General features: G+C 36.2%; 1 protein-coding gene across 10 annotated transcripts in view; it reads right to left on the reverse strand.

Annotated features, from left to right (window-relative positions):
* STXBP5L (syntaxin binding protein 5L) overlaps positions 1-17,265 on the reverse strand; it is a 175,612-nt gene that overhangs the window by 104,659 nt on the left and 53,688 nt on the right. For all 10 annotated transcript variants that reach the window (XM_048941456.1, XM_048941486.1, XM_048941435.1 and 7 more), the window contains exons 3-4: positions 9,365-9,446; positions 7,370-7,470 (exon numbers count right to left, since the gene is read on the reverse strand). In XM_048941456.1, coding sequence (XP_048797413.1) covers positions 7,370-7,470; positions 9,365-9,446 — 183 coding nt within the window. The remainder of the gene's footprint in view (positions 1-7,369; positions 7,471-9,364; positions 9,447-17,265) is intronic.

The raw sequence follows: 17,265 nt of genomic DNA on the forward strand, positions 1-17,265 counted from the left end.
GAGTGGCACAGGCAATGATGTTCTGGACTTCAGGTACAAATCTTATGGCTGCAGCATAAACTCAGCCAGCTCATGGCAAGAGAGTAGCCTGCAAGCAGCTCCTACTCAGTACCAGTGATTGCGCCTCCTGTATGGCCTTGCCTACAGTGCAGACAATGCAGCAGGAAGTTCTCATGTGAACTTCCTTTGACAGTAAAACTGATTAATACAACTATTATCTTGTAAGGAAATCCTGATATAATAGCCTGAATGATCAAAATGGGATAATCTGTTGTATGAACAGGATCTACGTAACAAGTTGTGGGCTGATCAAGAGGTTGGTTTAATGCTGTGCAAACTGGTGCTCCCAGAATCTAAAGGGAGAATCTAAAGTGCTAATACTGGCCCTCATGAACCACAGACCCTACAAGTAAGAAAGAGTAGGGAAAGCAAGGCTTCCTGTTGGTCAAGGAGGATCTGGTCAGAGAATGTTCAGCCAAAATCAATGCACACAAATCTATGGGCCCCAATGGGATATACCCGCATGTGCTGAATGAACTGACAGGGATGACTGCTGAACTGCTCTCTGCTATTTTTGAAAGGTCTTGGTGAATGGCTGATGTGCTTGTAGACTGGAAAATAGACATTATCATTCCAATCCTCAAAAGGGGCAAGACGGAGGATCCGGAAAACTACAGGCCAGTCAGTCTCACCTCCATTCCCAGAAAGGTGATAGAACAATTTGTTCTGTATACCCTCCCCAAGCACTGAGAAAAGAAGGTTATGAGGACTAGTCAACATCGATTCACAAAAGAGGAATCCTTAACCAAGATTGTAGTCTTCTATGATGTCATCACTGGCTGGGGAGAGTAGTGAATGTTGTGCACCTTGAGTTCAGCAAAGTGTTTGACACCATCTCCCACAACATCCTTGTTATGAAACTTAGAAAGAGTGGGATGAATGAGTGCATGCTAAGGTGGACAGACTATTGGCTGACTGGCAGAGCTCAGAGGGTTGTCATCAGCAGTGTAGAGTCTGGTTGGAGGCCTATAACTAACAGTGTTGCCCAGAGGTCACTGCTAGGTCTAGTTTTGTTCAGTGTCTTTGTTAATGACCTGGGCGAAGGGATAGAGTCCATCCTCAGCAAGTTTGCTGATGATACAAAGCTGGGAGTAGCAGCTGACACACTAGAAGGCTGTGCTACCATTCAACAAGACCTGGACAGACTGGAGACCTGGGCAGGGAGGAACGTGATGAGGTTTAACGAGAGCAAGTGTAGAGTCTTGCACATGGGGAGGAATAACCACATGCATCAGTATGGACTAGGAGATGACCTACTGGAGGTGAGCTCTGCAGAGAAGGACCTGGGGGTCCTGGTGGACAGCAGGTTTGCTGTGAGCCAACAGTATGCCCTTGGGGCCAAGAAGGCCAATGCTATCCTGGAGTGCATTAAAAAGAGTGTGGCCAGCAGGTCGAGGGAGGTGATCCTCCCCTTCTATTCTGCCCTGGCCACATTTAGAATACTGTGACTAGTTCTGGTCTTCGCACTTAAAAAAAAAAACAACAGGGATTTCCTAGAAGGAGTCCAGCAGAGGGCCACATATATCTCCCAAGGAAAGGCTGAGTAACCTGGGCCTGCTCAGGCTTGGGAAAAGAAGACTACGAGGGGATCCGATAAGTATTCATAAATATCTAAAGGGAGGTAGGACGCAAATGGATGAGGCCAGGCTCTTTGCTAAAAAGGATACAGCAGTACAGTATTCTTTGGCTCTTTGGTAAAACAGATACAACAGTACACAGCAATAGGACAAGGAGTAATGGCCTAACACTTGAACAAAGTTCCATACTAACATAAGGAAGGACTTCTTCATGGTAAAGGTCATGGAACACTGGAACATTGGTTGCCCAGAGAGGTTGTAGAATCTCCTGCTATGGAGATATTCAAGACCCATTTGGACATATACCTGTGCAACCTATAGTAGGGCATGTCCTTAGGCAGGCTGTTGGACTTAATGATCTTTTGAGATGCATTCCAACCCCTGCATTTTTGTGATTCTATGGTATTCAGCATCTATTAGAAAGAAAAATTTGGGTATCACATTATTTTTCATTCTGCTTTTGAGGAATGTCCTAACCTAATAAATCTGTTCAATCACAATTGATGACTATTGGTATAAGCAAACTAATCTATGTTTTATATTTTAGCCCTTTGCTGACTGTTCAGCTTAAGAGAAGAAGAAATAATCTTTGAAGTTTACGTTTTTGCAGTTACGAAAAGTTCATCACTCTGTGTATCTTCCTCCCATGAAACAATTCAATAGGCAGTTTATGTATTATTCCTTGCCATTTAGATTTTCAAGCATAATAAATATTTTTCAAGCTCTCATCTTCAATCTACCTTAATTACAATTTCAAAAAACAGTTCTTGAACTGCTAAAGAAACTATTGAATTTTTGCACTGTGTTGATATATAGTATGCTGATCTGCAACAAAGTTTCTCTCTCACAGATAACATCTCAAATTATCACTTAACTGTGATCAACTTCTACATACTAATTTATTAAACATCCTTCATCACTAAAACAAGCATAAAAATGACAGAAGTGGATATGAGTTGTGGCATGAATTGCTTCTGGAATTTTGCCTAAGTAACTTTTATGATGACAGTAATATAAGGATAATTCTGTGATCAAATAAGTAGACCAATTATGGTCATTATAAGTTTTCCCCATGATGAGGTGTGAGGAAGTGTCACAATGGTGGTTACATTGTCATAAGACTGGCAAAGACTAGATATTCATGGAACATCTTCAGTGTCAGTACCTACTTCTGGCTGCTAGAGTAGATTGTGTAGCTACTACCTCATTCTAACAATACATCGAATTATATTCCAAATAAGGGGTGCATATATACAAAGAGTATACTCCCTCACAGGAATATAGGAATATTCTGATGATCTCCTGCATCATATGTTTATCTTAAAAACTCATTATAAGTACAAACATAGTAGAAAGGCCAGATTAAGATGCTTGGGATTGTAAAAAATGTCAGAGGTCAGTTTTTCTTGAATTAGATGTGCCAATCAACAGCTTGTAGACAACACTACTTATTGATAGCACTGAGCATCATTCAGAAGTGACAAGCACTGATGCAGGACTACACCATGGACATTTTGTAAAAGCTTCTTCAAGATGTGGAAGTGAATGCCAATCAACACCATGGCTTTTTTTGTGTTCCTTGTTTTTTTCTGTCCTCATCCTACAGAAATTTAAATCCTGTCTAGCTTTTTACACTGAGAGACAACTTGGGAAAGGTCTGTATGGTGAAATATTGCTTTCCATTTGAATTTTGTCATTCTTTTAAACAGCCAAATGCAGCATCACATCATGTAATTAGAATTTTTTGTGCAATTAGAATGTTTGTGTTATAGAGTGGCTGTGTAACTTCACTGAACCTATTAACTGTTATCATGTTTGATGACAGATCTCTGATTAATTTGCAGTTATAGAATACTAACCATTAACCAGCTCTTCTGTAAGAGGAATTAATTTCTTGAACTGCTGATGACACAGAATCTAAGTCCCTAACACACAAGTAAATAGATTTGCGTTAGTACAGAGACCGCACAGCCCATCATCACTATTAATTTAGTAGACTCCTGCTGTCCTTTTGATGAGGCAAGTAACACAGGATACAAAACCCTGCAATGATACAACAAAAGTCCTGCTGCTATCAGAAAAGAATACAGACCAACGAAAAAGAAAAGTCACCTGATCCAAAGATATCTCTGTCTTTTCTCTTTGATTCCAAGCACCCCAGTAATACCCTTTATCACCTTGTTCAAATACTGTAAAATCTTAGGTGTAGGAGTCAGAATTCTAAACAGCAGTAAGTTAAAGCTGACAAAGCAATTGCTCTAAGTTATCCACTTAAGAGGCTCTCCTTCGTCTGTGCCAGAATATGCTTAACACATTGGAAAGTATTACAGGCCATAGCCCCAAACCAGTTACACAGGCTCCTGGTGATTTCCCTTCAGGAAGGCATTCAAGGTACTGTCACAGCATCAGTGCATAGTGCATGAAGATGGATTTAAAGATCCAACTGAACATTTACAGTGTGTTCATGTACAATGAGTACAGTGTGTCAGTGTACAAACTGACAGTGCTGTCAGCTCACTTGTAACATGCCAATCAGCACTGGCTAAAATAAGAAAAGAAAGGAAGACTACCCCCAGTGTCAGCCACAAAATAACTCAGCTAGCTCAGCTTCAGAATAACAGGAGATAAAGCATGTTTGTAAGAGAAACTAACGAATGAAAGCCAATATGACCTGAAACCCATACTTTAAAAAAATAATTATGACCACGGAAATCTGAGTTGCACTAAGTACATATATATGAACTGTATATTCTCAGCTATACTTGTTGAAGCTTGCTGCTCTGACTATTTAAAAAGAAGACACAAAAAGTCCACTACAGTTTTTGGTTGTTATAGCTCAATCCTAATGTTATCCATCAAGAGTCTTACCTGTACTTCCTATTTATGCACAGAACCACAAATTGTGTATTATCAATTGATATGCTGCTGTCAAGCATGTTTCTGAGTAATAGTTTTATCATTACAGTTACTGGAATGGGACCAAGCACAGAAACACAGAGGCTATATTTATTTGAAGGTTCTTCATGCTTCATATTACATTCCAACTATAGCAGGAGAAATATGACAACCTTGTATTTTGATACAAGGCAAAAACATCAAATGCTAAGAAGTCCAGCAGATTACACAACTGAACAAAAAAAATCAGCTCATTCATTGGGTTACTAATTTAAAATAAGAAAAAATAAATGATTATTCTCTCATCAGTATTGTTCTAGATTCAATATGAATCTTAACTCCCTTTAGCCTCCCTTGCAAAAGTAAAGGATGAAAGGAAAAAAAAAAAGGTATCTGCTCCAACAGCAAAGGTGACACATTTTTCTGAGACAGATCTTTGAATCTCCTGAAGAAAATCAATTTTGATCTTTCTGCTTTGTCAGGCTCCCAAATTCCCCTTACATCCATTTTGCTGCAATTTTCTCATAGCTAACAACCATTATTTGCTCTTTCTCTGAGTGTCACGTAATTCCTATCTTCTGTACTCTAATAAAAAGAATACCCACAGAAAAAAACCATGGGAGCTCTTTTTTAGACTGAAATCCATTAGACATTTATACAGAGAAATGCTAAAATTTAATGAGAGGGTTAACGATGGTTTTGACATTATAGAAAACATAATCAAGTGTAGAAAATTGAAAACACAAGATTGGTTATTTTTTTTTATTTATATCTACATTAAAAGAAAAAGTAATAAAACTGAAGAGATTTCACTCTGGAATCAAGTGCCTGAACACAGAAAACTAAGAAGTTATAGCAGTGTTACAGAGCCCTCAGAAGTGAAGAACTGCCCACAAAATAATTTCTTCACACTTGTTGAAAGTTCTACTGTAATTTAAAACTGGATTCACTTATTTGACAGCATTATATAACACTTTATCTGGATATTTGCCTCACAGTCTTTAATGTGCTAATAAAGTGATTTAAATGGCAGTGATTGTACCAGTAATTTAACATATGCATAAAAGAACTAGTAAGTATATATTTAATCACAACTTACTACATTTTGACAAAAGGAAATATAACAAGCTGTGCGTTTGTTACAAATAGCTATACGCCCAGATCCTTTTAAATCGCAGCTCAAAAATGCTTCTTAAATAAAGAATATATAATATAATAATTCAAATTTTTCCAGCATTCCAAATAACTTGCTTCCAAATATTTTACCCTGTGCTTTAGGCTGTCAGAAGCAAAAGAAAGTTTAGGTAAATATAAAGAGGAATGTTTTGCTCCAAGCACAGCCCAAATACATGTCTTCGTTTCATCCAAAAATTCTGATATAGCCATGATCATGCTGGTCTAAGAAATGACAGGCAAACAGCTGAACAGACACTGCATTCTTCTAAATACTGATACGTCAGGTTGTATGAAAGATTGTTGGCTGGAAGAACCAGACCATGATATACTAGGATACAGCATTTAGACTTACCAACAAATTGTGAATGATTTCTGTACTTGGTGAGAATACTAAGATTGAAATATTTCAACATAAGTAAGATGACTACTATAATTTTTCTCATCCTCTCTCATCCAGTTCCAAATCACTTGATATACTTCTGTTTATGATTATGGAATCTTCAGAATCAAGATATTGCATTTTCTTTCTTAGCAATAAATAAATAAATAAATAAATTTCAAAAATCTACAATTTAATTAATTCAATGACAATGTGATGTATATTGGAATAAAAAACAACAAATAAAAACTCTCCTTCCATAAGAATTTTCAGATTTGTTGCAGCTAAAGCTTTGATGAAACTGTTCCTTCACAGTCTTGGTAAAGCACTGACATCTTTCGCCAGTGCAAAAGCAAATATATTAATACCTAAAAAAGAAGCTGCTGTATCTGAAGAAACACTGAATGCATATATTGAGAGAAGTACAGCATCACTTAAACTTCTATTCTAAAACATATTATGCACTATAGCTATGTTTTCCAACTCAAAAACAAACAGATCCCAAAGATGAAGAATGGAATAACTACTCCCCCTCAAAAAAACCCTGCTACATTTATCCTCTGAAACATGTTCTTCCAAATAGTAATTGAATTTCCTTACAGAAACACAGAACTTTTTCCTAATATTAATACAAAAATAGCATTCTGTCTCCATAATATTGTAGCAAGTTTTATTTGAGTGACTAAATACAGATTAAAGTACTCAGTTTCTGTTTGTCTGAGTTTGAAAATAACAATCACTCATTGAATCTATTTCCAGCAAAGTTTTTACAATTTGGTACTGATAAAGCAAAATTTAGAAAAGGAGACTGATTCACTTGTCAATTATGTAGTTTCATAAATTCACAATTGATTTCTGCTAAAATTACAGTATTTTATAAAAATAAAATGCTTCAGTAGAGAAAAACAAATCCTGTGTTACAGTCAGTTAAGGTATTCTGCCAAGTACTGAACAACAGGTCAGCCTCAAAGGATCACAGTGCTTTGTGTCTGGTCTTCAAATGCAGCAACCATACCACTGCTCACACCAATTCAAGTAAATAGAAGGTCAAATGAAAAACATCTGACAAAAGAATAGCTACACTTTGTCTAGTTCTGAGAAGGCTGTAGAAAGAGAAAGCAAAGTTTTTGCTCTATGAAAACAAGGTTCAAACAACGGAGGGAAAAAAATCTCAGGACAACATCATACCTTCCTGTAGAAAGACAAATGTATTACTAAAAATCTGGAAAATAAGCGTGTTTTTTTTTAAACAATATTTTTATTTTGTCTTATACAGTCTTACCGTTCTCTGTTAAATTTCAGAGAATGGAGGATAGCTGGTCGTTTCTGTCTGAGATTCCACAAATGGAGCGTATCATCTGCACACGCACTGACCAAAGCACCCTAGAACAGACATAAAATACGGCACATGTCACTCTTCTATAGGGTCTGTCTTATTCTCAAGTCATTCTCACTGTTAAAATGATCTCTCTGTAGAAAACAGTACAATTTATGAGAAATACTTGCTTCCTTCTGTAAGAATATAAATTAAAACTCCATCAATTTAAAATGAAAATTCAAGCTTCTAACCAAAGTTATACATGCAAACTCCCACAAATTTCCACGCAAGCATAGAGATTAATGAAAAGAAGGACAGCCAGTACTTATTTTAAAAGGTGAGTATAAATGGTATAACTAAAGGAAAAAGGGACATACAAACAAATGACAATGCCAAGCATAATACAGTAGCCATATGAAGACAACATGGAGTTCACAACTGGAACTGTGAAAAGATGCAGGTAAGAGAACATAGGGACAGGTATCAAAAGGACAGGACAAAAGAGATGTAGACAAAAGGATGGTGTCTTTGCTACAGATCAGAAATACTCTGAAGTCTGGTTCTGCGTCTGATCCTCAAGAACCATACCATACAACAGCAAAGCCAAGTGAAAATGTCTGTTGAGGCAGGTATCTGCTGCTGCATCAGTAGGGTTACTATAGCTACATGTCAAATCACATCTGATAGAAAGGCTCAATCCCTATGTGCTCCAATGGCATAGAGGAACTGGACGTTGCTCAAACAGTAGACAATGCTTTATCTTGGCAAATGGGGAGGATGTGACCGAACGCTCAGATAATATCAACAATGATGGTTTGATAAGAAATAAAGTTCCCTTCTTGCATATCAGATTTCCTTCCTAATCCTAACAACTGTTTCTTTCAATGCTGACGTGTAAATGCAAGTTATGAAAGTAAGACTTCTCTAATACAATATAATCCATGCTTTAATTGTCATCTCCCGAAGAGTTTGGACTAATGACAGAGGTTGAATCTCCACCACAGAAATCAAAATAATCTTACATTTTACAGTTCTTGCTGGTCACAAAGGACCAGATCATTCAAATATTGGCTCCTTTTTTTCCCCAACACTTTTCCAGCCCTTTTATAAAGAATTATTTCTGAAGTTTCAGTCTTCATTCATTACTTTCAGTGGTTCAGGCACTTTTCCAAACAAGCTCAGAACAAAAATACTTCTGAGATTTAAAAAATAAACTAGCGAAACACCAAAACCCAAGCCCTTTAATTGAGAAGTTCTAATAGCTTTGAGGATTTGAAATTGTCAAAAGTGTTTTCATACATTAGGGAAGAAAACTAATGAAAACTGAACTAAGACTATGTCATAATTTTGTCAAGTTATGAGATACTGAAAACAATCTGCTGAGTAGATTTATAGGCTCAGCAAGTCTTCTTGAGCATTACTATCTCCAGAGACCTTCTGATAGAGCAAGTTATAGTCTCGTACTGTTCTTTACATCATCTGAACTTGATTTTGACAAACCATGTAGAAAGGCTAAGCATGCTCGTTTGATTGATAATCCCTGCAGCTGCTCATTTTTACTGCAAATAGTAGCATGTCCACATCTATTGAGCTTTTAGATAATTATCATCAATATTTTTCCACACAAAAAAGTAATTCATTTATTAACTGCTATTTGAAACAGAGCTGTGTAGCATATTCAGTAATTGAATGGATTTTACATCTATCTGCAAACATTCATGCATTGACTACTTTTTGTTTAGTACTCTATAGTGATGTAAATAAACATTACAGTTTTCCTGGCGTGCAGTCGCAAGAATAGTCTTCTAGAAGTCTGCATGATGAACGTCCTCTGGATGTATGCCACTTACTTGTTGGCACAATTTCTCAACAGGAAAAGTTGTATCACTGAATTACAATACACCAATTGCCTTATTCAACTAAACGTACATAGAAGAATTCAAGTAAATATATACTTACCTCATTGATTAAGAACTGGAGCTGTAGGACTGCAGCACCACTTTCATGTTGGCAGTAGCAATCAACACCAGGCCTACCCAATCTGTTGTCATCAAAGTCAAGGATTCTAACATTTCTGTTATCACCAAAAGACAAGAAAAAAAAATGGAACTATCAATTCATCTCTAATTAACCTTTAATTAACCTCAATTCTTCTTGCTTTCTGTAAAACGAAAGAATTCAAGCTGACTTCCCACTGCTCTAATTAAAGTATCAACACCATCAGTCAGAAACATGTGCAATTGCGAGTGATTTGCTACTGCCTGTTCTCTTTCCTCTGAAAAAAAAAGCACAAATTACAAAAATTCAGCAGGATGCCTCTTCAGTTTCTAGAACACCTAAGTGGTTCATTCAACACATGAATGTATCAGCTTTTTGTGCTTATGAAAACATTATTTAGTTAATAATTTAGGACTAAGGTCATTGCAGTTCTGTAGCAGGCTTTCTTTTTTGAATCTGAGAAAAAGCTTTTTACAATTAGTCATTTCACACTCATGTAAAAAGCTCACATACAACTAACTATTGCTCTGTCTCATCAACACAGTACAATACAATGCTCCACAGATAACCAAGTCCAGCTCAGAACTACATTGCCTAGACCAATTCTTAGCCCAAGTGAAACCACAGTGGCAACTTAACTGGGTTACTCAAAATTAACACTGATGTATTCCTTTGCAGAAACATCTTGTTGCCCAGATACAGTTTTTTATCTGTCCTCTTTGGATCTTTTCCTTTTGCACTAAATTAAAATCTCCCAAGTCAGATTATAGCATTTCCAGTCAGAGTCAGAGAGTTCAACAATAAATTGCTGTTCCAGAAAATTACCAGGCAGAAAGTAAAGCAAAAGAGGAATATGAAACGTGACCTTATTAATAATATTGTCGTATGAAAGAAGTGAAACACCTCCATATGCATTAATGACCGCAAGCATTATGAAATAAATAGAAAAAAAGATTTTACAAGATAAGGCTTATCTTGTTGTATATGACCAGATCATAAAATCCTGCACAAAAATGCCAGTGATCTACCAATACCGAAGGCAGTGGTCAGAACAGAATGATCTTTACTTTCCCTTTCAAAAGTGAAGAAACTTGCAGTAGACTATTCTGAAATGAGGTACAAAGATGTAAACTCTACAGATTAGTAAATTAGAGAGCTAAAACTTGAAAGTATCCAAAAAATGCCTTTTTCAGTTGTTACAGAAACATTTTAATTGGAGACATCTGACCTGGAAAGACTTGAGCTCTACTCTGCACAAATGGTCTACTAGAAAACTGTAGGGAAAAGAGCATATGAGGGCTGCTCCAAAGGAATGCCTCTTATTTTATTATGTTGGCCCACAAAGTCAAAGGTGGATACTGGTGGTATGGAAGTCCAGGTTGAACCTTCTTGACAACATGCCATTATTCTTTTTTACCAGATGACAGATGGCAGCAGAGGGGCAGTCTGACAAAATGGCATCTGACACAGAAGTGCATATGAAACAAAAGTTTGTCACAGAATTCCTCCATGTGGAAAAATGGCACCTACTGACATTCATCAATGCTTGCTGAATGTTTCTGGAGGCAGTGAGGCAGTGGTTGGTGTGTTTCAGCAGTAGCAGTAGCAACAGTGGGTCACCTCCACCGGAGCAGATTTTTATGAGTGTAGCATGCGGGCTTTTGTTCATTGCTGTAGAAAATGCATAACTAATGGTGGTGACTATGTTGAAAAAGAGTGTTTTGTAGCTGAGAATTTGATCTATCAAGTAGTGTGACTGGGGACTTTGTATCTGTTGTAATTTCCGTGGACAGCAAGAACAGAGGAAAAAACTCTATATGCCACTTATTCTCAAACTGCAGTTCTGAGCAAAATCACAACCATTAAAACAGTATGAAGCAGCATATCTTTTAAACAACCTATTTTAAATGAACAATAAAGATATATAGTAGTCTATTATACATTCTACGGGTTGATAGTAATTCCTCCATCCATTTTTAATTACTTCTCTGTAGTACTCATTTTTTATATTCTCTGTAATGGAAAAGGAATTAATACTTCTGCCAAAACATACCAACCCACAGACCAATCATCCAACAAAGAGAACAAACAATTCCTTTGTTGATTTTAAACCGAGTGGAAATTTTGATCCAAAGGGAGTTGAATCTAGATGATTTTTAAGTCTCTTCCAGCTTGAACTTCTGCATCATTCTATGACTTCAACTTAAGCATTATATGCAATATAAATCCATGACGGTAGCTAATGATTGTCCTTAATGAAAATTATGCTGGTATTGTCCCGAGTAAGCAGCTATCAACTTTCAGCATCAGTATCGTGCTAAATAAGCTTTCTGGGAAACATTCTAACAAAGTCAATTATTTCATTCAGCATATCCCAAACAAACAAAGCACTCTCCAATAATTCACATCTATTTGCCTAAGTGTTCATCCTGAAATACTTCACAAATTACTAAAATGAGAGAGAAATTATGCTGTCTGCTTCAGTCTGGCCAATTGCCCTGAAGTAAGGACCGATGCTTACTTAAATAGAAGCATTATCACTGACTGATGGTGGTTTTCAAACATTCTGGGAGCTGTGTTGAGATCCTTCCAGCAGAAGGAGCTGAAGACATATTATGATTTGGCACATGTTCTTGGCACTTCATCTTATCTTCTGCAAACTTTATGCTTTGCTGCCAAGCATGGAGGAATAAACCGTACCTCACTGAATCTTTTCATACCAGTGTACTCCACCAGGACATACAGCAGAAGTGGTAACAATGAAGGCTTTGGACTGAATTTATTCTTTTATTTTGCCTTTATATGACTTAATTAAATAATGACTTAACTAACAGAGAGAGTGTAATATTTCTGAAAATACTGGAAGAGAAGACTAATTTTGATAGATTTGAATACCTCAAGGTAGACATCATGATTTTCAAGGATAAAAACCAGTCACTGGCTATTCTCTCTTATCAGTACATTGGATCTCTCAAGGGCCTTTACAGACATGCCAGATTATACTAATTTATACATAAAAGGGAAAAAGATGAAAACTGTCTGAGTCTGTTGGGACTTACAGTAAAACAAGTACAACCAGAATCACATGAATCAAGTGTGACAGTAATAACACTGTAACCTGTAATCCTAGTTTTAAAATCTGAATTTGTGAAACACGGTATTTTGCACTGTATTCACTTGTATGCAATAGTTTTTCAGAGAATGTTTCCACAAACTATTCATGTTACAAGCATCACACATGAACTCCCCTGAACTATGCTGTTTACAGTGCTTCAGATTCCTCCTGTAGCTATATAAAGAAGAGAAGCTGAAGAGTCATCTAAATCTTTTTCCTCAGCAGTCAAAAGGGTGTCAGTTTGAAGTATGAAAACATTCCTGAATAATAAAAAACCCAACACATTCTCCTAGCCTTTAATATTTTTGCCTACTCCCTCAGATATGGGAGTGCAGCTGTGGGGTACAGTAGAAGTAGCACTGCTGACTGTAGGGTGTCCTGTCATTTGATTTGCACTGACTAGTACATGTTTGAGTTCCTACTCAATATGCAGCACTCTAAGAGCAGATGCTTGTGGGCTGGTGATACACTATTACATAAACCAACTGTAGAAGTGGTTTAGCGTGTTATTTGAATATAGGACAGCATTTTCTTGCAGAAGACCTGCTGCTGACTTGAGTGATTTGAGTGGTTTATCAGTTTAAAAAGCCACAAAGTATTCAACAGAATAGCTAGTGAATAAAATACTCAGATGATTCAATCACGTCACTAGCTAGCTAAAGCAGCCACTGGGCTAACCAGCTGTATCTGTCAAAATATAAAATGCTGAAAGATTTTGTCAAAAGATAACAACTATGAAAACATAACATTGCCTTAACATCAAAGTTTATCACCTAGATTTGCAGCTCCAGACGTAGACATATGCAGTTCCTGGAATATTGAGTTTTACTGTTCCTTCCTGGAATCCCTTTAAGCCTCTCATACACTTATTCCCAGTATAGTAATGACAGCACATGTTCTGGTAAAAACAAATGCCACGGTCCTATATTTCCGCATTTCAAATGGGCTTCCAGATTTTTTTTTTTCTATGAGGTACTGTATCTTCCATTAAACATTTCAAACTACAGAGAATCCATGATTTCTGAAGAATATTGCTCCAGTCTTCAGTTATCCTCACTATGAAGAAAGTCGTGCTATATGTAGAATCAATACACGTAGATTCAGTTTCAAGCTTTTGGATCACATTATGCCTTTCAATGCTAAATTAAATAACTTTCTATTAGCAGAAGTTTCCTGCTGCAGGTACTTCGAAACAGTGATAGGTTATATATTATCCTTCTCCTTCATGAATACAAACACAAAACTCTAAGCTGCATTATTATCATGTCACATAGTAGTTTTGCTAGATCTTGAGTAGTTCTGATCTTTTTTTCGCCTGGATGCTTTATAATTTTTGTAATCTTCTTTAAGATATGGAAAACAGAGCCACACAATCTTAATGCTGACTGCTTTCATACAATGCAAAGCACACGGCATTTTATTGGGCAATCATATTTTTATAATTTTTAAGAATTCTAAATTGCTTTATAAAAAATAATGCCCCCTCACAACCCTCATGCTATTAACCACATGTAATTGAGCTCAGTGAGGTCCTTAAAAATGACCTGAAACCCAATCATACCCATATGACCTTCCATGCGCTGTGGATTCACTGCAAACTGCGTTATCAAACAATAACTCCCAGCACTGTTTTCCTCTTGTTTGTTTTAAATATAGAAGTATTCAGTTTTACAATGAGATTCATTATGTCTTGAGTTTATCCAGCTGTTCAAATAAAGAGCTTCTTTTTTTCCCCTCTGCAAAGAAAAGGTGAATTATCTGCTATGATTGGCTGCTCTCTAGCACTGCTAAGTGCTAGACAGACAAACGTTTGGGCACCCAATAAGCATGAGCTTTTGGTCTAAAATTGCCTCTGTCTTGTTTATTTTTCTTGACATACATTTCTCCATTCATGCATACAAATTACAGCAATCACAGGAACAGCAGAACATCAGTTATGATATATAAAGGCTTAAAGATTTGCAACTTTGACTTCTTCCAGGTCAAACAACATACAGATAGATAGTATTTAATGGCAGCTGGATAGCTGGAAGAACGCTACAAAAAATATCAGTGACCATTAGTACAAGTTGGATGCAAATCTACATCAACACTTCTCAATTTTTCTGATTCCAATGAATTTAGGGGCTGCTTTATTGCTCAAAATATCTGCAGATATGAAAAGCAATGCCACCACTCATAGGGCTATAAGTTTTGTAAGATTATGTCAAAATATCTTTGATACTTTAGGAATCATCTGTTCTAGAAATGAAAAACAGATACGATTACTATGTGATTGATTTCAATCAATCCTAAATCTCAAAAAGCAAACATGTTCATAAGCAAACACATTCTGAGGCAATGACTTTAGCAACATTTTGCAAATAGCATGAAGGGGAATGACTTCATACAAGCTATTTGTGTGAAATCAGCTAGCCCTAAATTCTTTTCCAAAAAGGAGCCATTTAGCTGCTAGCCTGTAAAAGCTCTATGTTGCTAGGCAGCCACTTTGAAAGCTCAATATTTTGAGGTTGTACTTCTTGTGGCAGTAACAAATTCTATTAAGAGTTTGCATTTATAGGAGGCTTCCTTTTTTTCAGGAAGCTTGCTAACACAGATAAAACAAGAAAGGCAACAACAAGTGCAAACTATAATCTGTCTACGTGAGTGAACAGTATATTTATTATACTCACAAGTACTGCTGTTTTTGAGAAATCTGTAAAGCTGGTTTATAATCACTTCTGATTGAAAGCTACAGAGTGAATGAACACATTGGAAGAGATTAACTCTGGACTTAACACATGCTGAAGGTTATGGAAACCTAAACTGAGCTACAAATGAGAAGGCTGTGTATTTTGCAACATCCTAAAGATAGCAAATCACTTTAACATAGCTAAGTGCCTACATAACACCATATAGAGACACAGATAAAAAGAAAAATGATATTAAAACTAAATTTTATCCCACTTACTGCCTTTTTGAGGGGCCTGTAAAACATACACTCCACTGGCCACCTATATGCACAGATGGAAGCCTAGTATTATCTTACAACAGAAAGCAGACATGTAGCTTTAATTTAGCCATTTTTAAATTCCTATTTCACAGCATTCAGATATTAATATTTAACATAGTATTTGCTACATATATCTCCATATACTCAATACATAACTCCACACGTATGGATTACAGTATATACAGTTACTGATAAAAAAATACAACTACCTACAACTATTTAATACTGAAAAATATTGACCTTAAAAGGTAAGCATGACCATTGTGTTAGTATTTGTTTATCCTTGTGGTTGTCAGTATGTCTGACCATATTTGTTGCTAGGCTGAAAGGAGATTTTAGGAAGTTTTGTTTGTGCTCTTGAAGTAAGGCTGTCTATGTAAGTTCTACACAGGATTAATAGAAATGAATTCTCATACTTGTATATGTTTCATATAAAGAATTCTCACATTTTCTTACAGCACAGACTTCTTTAAGTGGTTGCTGAATTTTTAGCATTTTCTAAGTGATTGCCAGGTGCCGATTTTCCTTATGGCTGCCACTTACAAAGAATAAGCAAGAACAGAAGATGAAAAGCAATCACCTAATAAGTCTTTCTAAAAAAGGTCAAAAGACCTGTCAAACTAAATGCCTCTAAAAATAGAGAGCCATTTTGCCAAAAATTAATTTCTCCTGTAGTTGCTATGGGAAAGTTATACAACTAAAATAATCTATTAAACCTTAATCCGTGGCAGGAAAAGTGCTTGAGAATACACATGGCACTTTCTCTTTTAAACAGTGACAGCAATTAGCCATTACTGGAAACCTTTGAAACAAGATTGGATATTATCCCCAAGCTCGTTGGACTTCAAATATGGCCAATTCTGTTGGAGATGAAAACAGATGATTAAATAATGTTCCCTCTTATCTGACAGTTTCATTAAACACTTAGCTAATACAGATATAGGGAAAAAAAGCTTCTTTGTCCAGCATTTGTAGGATAATTAAAGGTTGTCCTGTTTACTTCTTACCAATTATTGATGTCAGGTACTTCACACATCACAGTTCTGTATGTCATTAGCAACGAAGGAGTTCAAGGATCTTTAGGACAAGCTCTTCTGTCCACATTTAATATACTGCTGCCTATCTCCCAGTTGGTAGTATAAGTATAGCTATTAAATTGGGCCATTTTTGTGCTCTCAAGCATCAGTCCTGCAATAAGAATGTCTTGTTTTTTAGTTTTATCAGGTGATATGGTTCCCCCCTGAACCTAATTTGCTTAGGCTGGTCAACAAATCAATAGAATTGAAATGAAAAATGGAAAACGTCTACTGAAAAGGTGAAATGATTATCCATGAAATTATGAGGATCGTAACAACAAGAAAATTTTTTATGCACAAAATAAGGCTTTCTATAATTAACCTGCTTTGTTTCAAGTTAGATTCACAATTGTTAAATACTGCACTCTGATTCACAGATTTACTGTAAGTACTCTTTTATATATACTCTTATAAGTTATAATAATATTATGATATTATAATAATATAATATAATATTATATATATACTCTTTTATAAATCAAATTAAGTCAACACTGTGTAAGTTCTCCAATTATACTGGAGAAAAACAGTAAAAGACACAATAAACATATAACCCTAAGGGACCGAAGGTAAAGCGGACTGCTCAATGATACCCAGTGATGATTCATCTTCAGTCTTACTCAGTAATATGTCAGAAAATCTCCATGAACAGCATCACAGAAAACCTTTTAAATAGAGT

The sequence above is a fragment of the Lagopus muta genome, chromosome 1, assembly GCF_023343835.1.
Source record: "Lagopus muta isolate bLagMut1 chromosome 1, bLagMut1 primary, whole genome shotgun sequence".
NCBI lineage: Eukaryota > Metazoa > Chordata > Aves > Galliformes > Phasianidae > Lagopus > Lagopus muta.